Below are 8663 nucleotides of genomic sequence, written 5' to 3' on the forward strand. Positions count from 1 at the left end.
CCACTGAGCAATATTTGCAAAGCTCAGAATCTCCCTACTTATGGTCTCAAACACCTTCACACCACAAATAATTAATTTGAGACTGCTGGGATTTGTACCCAGGTTCAATATGAACTCTGACTTGTTGATCTTACTGTTGAGAAGCAGGAAAAAAACTTTTATTTCAGCCTGAATTCTTTCTAAATCTGCAACATGTTAGTTTGGAGATTTAACTCTCACAGAGTCACTAATAAAAATGAAAATTTCATCTGTGTTTGCAGACTAGTGAAACGTCCTGGTGCATAAACTATATTGCTGTATTTTTAGGCTATATCTCAATACATGATATATATCTCTGTATTTTTAAATCCCCTAAAAGCACTTAATTTATTCCAGAAATGGGACACAGAATCAAGCATTACAAGTTTTATTTTCCCAAATGCCCTCTTTGATGTGGCAATATTGTAAAAATTACTATTGGTACTTTGAAAAAAATATTAACATGTCTATTTTTTATGAAAATAATCAGTAATTTAGATATAACTACATGGGTAAAGGTGAGTATTATTAAAACAGGTAGAACTGTCTGATAAGTTTTGAAAACTTAAAAGAGTCACCTCACTGTAATGCAACCTTTAAAATCAGGAAAGAACACAATTATCTCATTTCCCGATATAACATCCAATATCAAAGATGATATATAATCTCATATCAGGACACAATATAATATCTTTATATTGCCCAGCCAAACTGGTGCAGACTAATTACTGGAGTTCTGGCACTCCGATCTCGCACTGTTGTTTAAACAGAGTTAGAAAAAAATTGCACGCACGGCTGCTGTTGACCATTCTGCCATCCTTTCATTTTGAATGTCCAATAGTCTGCTGACATTTTCGTCTCGTCTTGTCAATAAAAATTGAAACATAGCTTTCATTTCAGTTTTTATTATCAAGCTCTTTTTTTAGCTCATCGCCTCACAGAGTGGAAACTGACTCCTCCTCCTCTCTCCTCCTCAGTATGAGAATGCCTTGCTCAGAGGTTACGTGGAGTGCTGCTCCAACCTGACGTGGTGCACCAACCCTCAGGGCTGCGATCAGATCCTCTGTAAGGAGAATATGGGCAGCATGGGGACCTGCTCCAAGTGCTGCTGGTCCTCCTGCTTTAGCTGCAACTTTCCCGAGGTCAGAGGTCACCAACACACACACACACACACACACACACACACACACACACACACACAGAGAGAAAGACTTACTTTGCTGTGAAGTTTGTTAGCCGATGGTTGTCCGTTGTGGATGAACCTGGTTTTGGTTTGATTCCAACCTGCAGCCCTTTGCTGCATGTCGTCCTCTCTCCCTCTTTCATGTTACAACTTTCCTATCAGATAAAGGCAAAAAACATCCGCGCACACACACACACACACACACACACACACACACACACACACACACACACACACACACACACACACACAGCTGAAGAGCTTCATACTATATTTTTTTTCCAAAATCTCTTGAAATCATCGACAAACTGTAAGTACAACACATCATGTGGAGGTTCAGCAGACAGACATTTACTTTCATGTTCGATGGACAAACTGACCCCCCCACCCCTCCCTGCAGGCCCACTACCCAGCCAGCTGCAGCCACATGTCACAGTGGATGGATGATGGAGGATACTATGAGGGGATGAACATGGAGGCTCAGAGCAAACACCTCGCCAAGCTCATCTCCAAACGCTGCCCAAGCTGCCAGGCTCAGATCGAGAAGAACGAAGGCTGTCTGCAGTACGTTTGCTCACCTGGAATAACCCTCACACCTAAAAGAACAACATTAGGCCTTGTTTTGTGCAAATCAATCGGAAACCTTTAAATCCAAAAAAAAGCTATAAAACTTGAAGCTGTTTAATATTTTATAAGACGAGACCTGACTGCCTTCTTTGCTCCTGTCATAATTACTACGGTGGCTAGAGGTCGCCACATGACAGTAAACTTAAATAGAGATCATACCTACGACTTACACGGCCGGTGTTTGGGGAGGACGTCTGTAACATCTGATAGTCATGATGAAGATGATGATGACGGTCTCTCCCTCCTTCCTCAGTATGACCTGTGCCAAGTGTAACCACGGCTTCTGCTGGCGCTGTCTCAAACCCTGGAAACCAACACACAAGGATTACTACAACTGCTCCGCCATGGTTGGTCCACACGCCGTCACATGACCACAGGCCGCACATGAATCCATCCAATCAGAGAGCCTCCTGCTGTTTGGTGAACATGTGCTGTTGTTGTTTTCAGGTGAGTAAAGCGGCACGACAGGAGAAGAAGTTTCAGGATTATAACGAGCGATGCACCTTCCACCACCAGGCCAAGGTACGACCTCTGACCTCTGCAGACCAGCTGTCTGACCTCCTGTTATTGTTACTGATGAGCGGATCGAATCAATCAGGCTGATCTCTCCGTCTGTGATTGATCTCTTTTCTGTGATTGATCTCTCCGTCTGTGATTGATCTCTTTTCTGTGATTGATCTCTTTTCTGTGATTGATCTCTCCGTCTGTGATTGATCTCTTTTCTGTGATTGATCTCTCCGTCTGTGATTGATCTCTCCGTCTGTGATTGATCTCTCCGTCTGTGATTGATCTCTTTTCTGTGATTGATCTCTCCGTCTGTGATTGATCTCTCCGTCTGTGATTGATCTCTTTTCTGTGATTGATCTCTCCGTCTGTGATTGATCTCTCCGTCTGTGATTGATCTCTCCGTCTGTGATTGATCTCTTTTCTGTGATTGATCTCTCCGTCTGTGATTGATCTCTCCGTCTGTGATTGATCTCTTTTCTGTGATTGATCTCTCCGTCTGTGATTGATCTCTCCGTCTGTGATTGATCTCTCCGTCTGTGATTGATCTCTTTTCTGTGATTGATCTCTCCGTCTGTGATTGATCTCTTTTCCGTCTGTGATTGATCTCTCCGTCTGTGATTGATCTCTTTTCCGTCTGTGATTGATCTCTTTTCTGTGATTGATCTCTCCGTCTGTGATTGATCTCTTTTCCGTCTGTGATTGATCTCTTTTCCGTCTGTGATTGATCTCTTTTCTGTGATTGATCTCTCCGTCTGTGATTGATCTCTTTTCCGTCTGTGATTGATCTCTCCGTCTGTGATCGATCTCTTTTCCGTCTGTGATCGATCTCTTTTCCGTCTGTGATGGATCTCTTTTCTGTCTGTGATGGATCTCCTTTCTGTCTGTGATTGATCTCTCCGTCTGTGATTCAGGATTTTGCGATCAACCTGGAGAACAAAGTGTCGTCCATAAACGAGGCTCTGCAGATGAAGTCTTTGACCTTCGTCATCGACGCCTGTAAAGTCCTCGCTCAGGCTCGGAAGGTAATTGCAGCATCATCACCATCATCACCATCACCATCATCATCATCACCATCATCATTATCATCATCTTCACCTTCATCAGACTGTGATCAGGTCTCTGAATGTGTTCTCTGTGCCCTGCTTGCGGTCTGCAGGTGCTGGCCTACTCCTGCGTCTACAGCTACTACAACCAGGAGACGGAGAAGATGGATGTGATGGAGCAGCAGACGGAGGCTCTGGACCTGCACACCAACGCCCTGCAGATCCTGCTGGGTTAGACACACACTCCCCTTATTGTAACTAGAGTCTGTGCTGTTTGAACTGGTCTTACTGGTCTTACTGGTGCTGTATGTGTCCCCAGAGGAAACTTTGCTGCAGTGCACTGACCTGGCCTCGTGTGTCCGGCTGCTCAAACCAGAACACCTCAACACCGGACTGGAACTCATCCGACGCATCCAGGAGCGCCTGCTGGCCATCCTGCAGCACTCCACCCAGGTAACCAGTCTGAGCTTCTGGAAACCAGTCTGGAACCAGTTTAAACGCACCCTTAAATATATTTTGTATATGTATAATATGAAACCAGTAAGGTTTTTCTCTACTTTGAGTCCAGGTGACCAGTTTCCTCCCATCGCTCCCAGTATGAGGCGATGATGTCAGTGATGGTTGTGTGTGTGTGTCTGTGTGATCCAGGACTTCAGGGTCGGTTATCAGTCCAAGAGCAGCCAGGAACCAGAATCCGCTCAGGCCTCCAACCTGTCCAACAACACCGACGCCGCCAACAAAGTGTAAGTACATAACTACACAAACAACAACAACACCGACGCCGCCAACAAAGTGAGAGTACACAACTACACAAACAACAACGGAGAACACAAGCTCATATTTGGGAAGAAAAGTAACAGCTGCAGCAGCTGAGGAGAGAAAAGCATCATGGGAGAAAATCGCCGCCCGTGTCGTCTGTGTCAACGCGTACGTTTGAACGCACGCGTGCGTCGAGCGAACACTAAGCGCGCTTTATTAAAACGGCGGCGTGCAGGTGAAGCAGTGAGGGAGAGGATAAATGCTGGTCTTCATCTGGGTTCAGGTCCTCAGGGGGAAAACGCTCTCTGAAGCAGCTGAAAATGAAATCTATAAAAACATCGTTCAGAAAGGTCGACGGATTTCACTCCGCCGTGATCGTGGGCCGACCTCACTTTGGTTTGATTCGTATTTGACGTTAAACGGAGTAAATCTTCGTTCGGCGGCCGTTTGAACGCGTAGTCGTTTAAAGGCCATCAGGATGCTGTTTGGACACATAAATGTCCTCTGGACTCATGTCCTGCTGAGGACATTCATATTTAATATTGATATAAAGCTCACAGCAAAAACACCACAGGAGCTTTGTTTATGGGCCTGAGAGTTACTGTGATGATTGTGGGTTAGATTATGGTGACACACGTGTGGGGACGGGACTTTTATTCACTGATATTTATTATTGATTTGGTTTACTGTCTTTTATTTTAAACTGGTATTTGAGCTTTTTGGATGTTTTTTTTAAATTTAATTTATTATTGGAGATTTGTTTTAAATTATTGTTTTTAATATATTAATTTTCTATTTTATTTTAATTTATTTTATCCATACCAGAGTCATTTATTTGTAGACTAAAATCTTGGTGTTGTGTAAATGAAAATTCAATAAAATACTAATTATAAAATAACATTTGAGTTAAACTGAGCCAGCAGAGAGGCGCTGTGTGAGATTAGATATGTGCGGCCGCAGAATGTTAAGATCAATGATTGAGTGAAAAACTGTGCCGTTATAACAAATATTCATCGGGGAATCAGAGCACATCCAATCGAGGTCTGAAAATCGTCTCCTGACGTAAGACGCTGTGTAATAATTCTGCTTCGATATCGATCAAATTGCAAAAATCCGGACAATCAGTGTGTGACAATTTGCTTCAGGTGGGAGGAGACAGGTAAACTCTGTGTTTCTTTATATGTTCACAGAGTCAGTTACCATGGAGACTGACTCAGAGTCGGTTACCATGGAGACTGACTCAGAGTCAGTTACCATGGAGACTGACTCAGAGTCAGTTACCATGGAGACTGACTCAGAGTCAGTTACCATGGAGACTGACTCAGAGTCAGAGTTTGACTTAACTCTCTTTCTGGAGCAGAGAAGAGTTTCTGTCTTCTCGGGGTTAACGTACTCAGAGTCACATCACCTGCTTTCTGAAAAACTCTCCGTGTCTCCTGATGTTGTTTTTAAGATGTCCGGAATAATAAAAAGATTATTCAAAAGACAAAAGTAAATTCTAGATTACTTTGTCTCTCAGGTCGAAATCGGACCGAGCATCGGACTCCGGAGAATCAGACAACAACAACTACGCAGGCGAGGAGGGCGGCGAGGAGGCGGAGGACGAGGACGACGAGTACGATGAGGAGTACGTCCCCGAGTGGCACGAGGACTACGACGAGGACGACATCGACGAGGACGACTTCTTCTCTGACGACGACGAGTCCGAGAACCTGGAGAGGGACTTCAGCCCCTTCGACTGAGCCGGACCGGACGAGTCGAGGGAAGAGCGAAAGACCAGCACCTGAGGACATCAGGAGGGACTGGAGACGATCAGAGGGACGTCCTCCTTCACCTGAACCCCCCAACCCCAAACACAGCTGCACTCGCTTCTCCACTTCCTGTATTTCACCATCTGTGTTTTCATAACAAAGTACGGAAGAGGACGAGGGTCAAACCGTTCTGAGTTTATTTTTACATCCTGAGAAAAAAACAACAAAATTCTCAGTTACGTCTTTAAATTATGGAACAAAACTATCAATTCTAATACTTCTGAGCTGAAAGTCCTGTGCTGCTTTCAGCCTTTCTCTTTAACCCTTTGAACCCTGAGCACACTGATCTCCGTCATAAACACCACGAGTAACCTGGGGAGAAAATGTTCCCCGAATATCAAGAAATGAGTAGATTTAGAAATTATTTTTAAAAAACCTTGGGAAAAATGTCGTTGGAAAAGAGAAAAAAAGATATTTAAAACATAGAATATTTAACATGGTCGTAATTACATATTTAAAATTGTTTCAGAGTTATTATCATTCTTAAGCACTTTTTCGAGCTGAACTTGTTTTTCTTAATAATTTTTCTTTTACTAATTTCCAGGTAATTTTCTTGTACCTTTTACTTATTTACTTTTACTCTTTATGATTTCTTTTTCCATTGCTTTTTGCCTTCTAATGTTCTGAAAGGAGAGACGGGCGAGTTTGCTCAGGCTTCACGGGGTTAAAACTGACAGTTCGAAACTGTGTTAAAACCAGTTTAAAACTAGTAAAAACAGTGTGAAGCGAAATTCAAACCAGTCTCAAATCAGTCTGAAACCAGTGAAAACACTGTGTAAAACAGAGTTAAATCCAGTCTGAAACCAGTTTGAAACCAGTAAAAACACAGTGTAAAGTGGAATTAAAACTACAGTGATTATTTGAAACAAGAAAGAGTTTTTATTTTGTTGAGAGTTCAGATAAACGTTTCAAATTTCAGATTTATTTTGTGATCTTTTATAAATGGGGTTGAATCTCAGAACGTTATTTTTCCTCGCCGTCTCTTCCTGTTTGGACGCCGCGGGGCTCTGAACCTGATCGTGGATCAGCCGTCTGTTAGTTTGAGATGTTTGACAGAACAAAATGTTTGTTTTCCTGCTGCTGCTTTTCACAGAAATGGAGAAAAAAGGGAGGCTGTTGAAGTTTTTGTGAACTCTTTGTTTCATCACGTTCTGCCTTGGTTTTCTGTCGGAGATGGAGGCCGCCTTCGTTTGCGAGTAAAGAAGAATAGAAACTACGGAGATGATTTAGGTTAACTCACAGTACGTTTTTTTTACATGTTTGTAGAGTTGGATGTCTCTATGCATCTGAAGGAGTATCACTGCAATAACTGATCGATCGAGTCTTATTATCGTCATTTGCTGAGCAAAGACTCCGTCAGCCGCTCCGTTTCCTGTCTTTAAGAGGACGCCGCTGTTTGGACGACTTTGGGTTTGTTCTGCAAGAAGTCGAGGGATTTACGATGTTCCAACTTCCTGTTTCGCTGTAATTTTGAGAGCTCCTATATTCATATTGTTGATGTTCTATAATGTTCTTTCTGTTCTTTGTTGGAGTCGAGCGACTTCAGACGGCAAACTAAATAAAAGCTTTTTCTGCTACGCTGCAGGACGACTTTCATTTCATCACTAAACACTGTAATCACTTTCATTTCAAGACTAAAATGTCCTTTAAGTATCTCGTAAATCCACAGGAATTCTTCATTAAATTTATAACAAATAAGGGAAATTTTAATAATAGCAGTATATATTTTATATGTGTAGGCTATATCAATATTTGGAAGTAAATGTATGTGACAATAACAGTAAAATAAAAGTATGAATTTAAAGCTACACAGAGCTTAATCAAAGCTCTGTGTATCATAGGGAGCCAGCCCTAACAATAAGGAAAGTCTGAGCCAGCCCTAACTATAAGCTTTATCAAAGAGGAAAGTCTGAGCCAGCCCTAACTATAAGCTTTATCAAAGAGGAAAGTCTGTGTTCGTGTGTTCTTTATTCATTTTAAAGTAATTTTTCTTTTTTTTTTTTTTTTTTTACAAATTTCTTGTATTTTTGCGTCATTCCCTCTTTTATGCTCACTGTCTTTGTCCAGTTTTTCCTTTCCTTTTTTTTTTTTTTAAAGAAATTGAGCCAATTTGTACAAGTTTGAAAGGTTTAAAGTTTGAAAGGTGTCTTGTTTCTTCAGTAAAGAAGGACGGAGCCGGTCCAACATGGCGCCGGCGGTTTTGGGTGTAAGCTGCAGTTCGTCCTCCCGGCAGCTGGAGGCGGGAAAGAGCCCGCCGCTGACCAAAGAACAACAACACACCGATACTGCGGCGCTGAGTGTTCACACTACAGCGTCAAAATTTCGACTGTCCGCTGAAAATACAACTCTGCAACGATTAACCGACTGACTGAATTACTGACACTGGATGAAACGTCCCGGTCGAGTTAACCGACGAGTTTCCCGCCCGGACGTGTTGATTAAACAGTTAGCTCCACAGCTAGCCTAGCCACCTAGCTCCCCGTGCGCACGGCCGCTTCGCCCCGGTGCGGACATGGGACCGACTCGGGGCAGACCACCGAAGGGGCCGCCGGTAGATGACGGTCCTCCGTTCGGCCCGATGGGTCCGATGGGTCCGCCGGGTTGGGGTCCTCCGCCGCCGGGAGGCTGGGGCCCTCCGCCGCCCGGTGGGTGGCCTCTGCCGCCGGAGGAGTGGGGACCACCGCCGCCCGGAGGGTGGGGTCCTCCGCCGCCTGG

General features: G+C 43.5%; 2 protein-coding genes across 5 annotated transcripts in view; both read left to right on the plus strand.

The window, feature by feature from the left end:
- The window catches only part of cul9 (cullin 9), a 45709-nt gene extending 38179 nt beyond the window's left edge, over positions 1 to 7530 (plus strand). For all 3 annotated transcript variants that reach the window (XM_088086894.1, XM_088086895.1, XM_088086896.1), the window contains 9 exons: positions 996 to 1160; positions 1602 to 1765; positions 2082 to 2175; positions 2276 to 2350; positions 3247 to 3357; positions 3492 to 3609; positions 3698 to 3831; positions 4027 to 4121; positions 5657 to 7530. In XM_088086894.1, coding sequence (XP_087943020.1) covers positions 996 to 1160; positions 1602 to 1765; positions 2082 to 2175; positions 2276 to 2350; positions 3247 to 3357; positions 3492 to 3609; positions 3698 to 3831; positions 4027 to 4121; positions 5657 to 5879 — 1179 coding nt within the window. In that variant the 3' untranslated portion in view covers positions 5880 to 7530. The remainder of the gene's footprint in view (positions 1 to 995; positions 1161 to 1601; positions 1766 to 2081; positions 2176 to 2275; positions 2351 to 3246; positions 3358 to 3491; positions 3610 to 3697; positions 3832 to 4026; positions 4122 to 5656) is intronic.
- Positions 7531 to 8176: 646 nt separating this feature from the next.
- The window catches only part of LOC121964962 (uncharacterized), a 28117-nt gene continuing 27630 nt past the window's right edge, over positions 8177 to 8663 (plus strand). Inside the window, exon 1 of one of the 2 annotated variants that reach the window (XM_088086898.1) lies at positions 8177 to 8663. This exon is cut by the window's right edge and continues 544 nt beyond it. In XM_088086898.1, the coding sequence (XP_087943024.1) occupies positions 8461 to 8663 (203 nt within the window). In that variant the 5' untranslated portion in view covers positions 8177 to 8460. The other variant, XM_088086897.1, reaches the window with a different exon arrangement.

Source organism: Plectropomus leopardus, chromosome 13, assembly GCF_026936395.1.
Source record: "Plectropomus leopardus strain MGB_pleo_1.0 chromosome 13, ASM2693639v1, whole genome shotgun sequence".
Lineage (NCBI taxonomy): Eukaryota > Metazoa > Chordata > Actinopteri > Perciformes > Serranidae > Plectropomus > Plectropomus leopardus.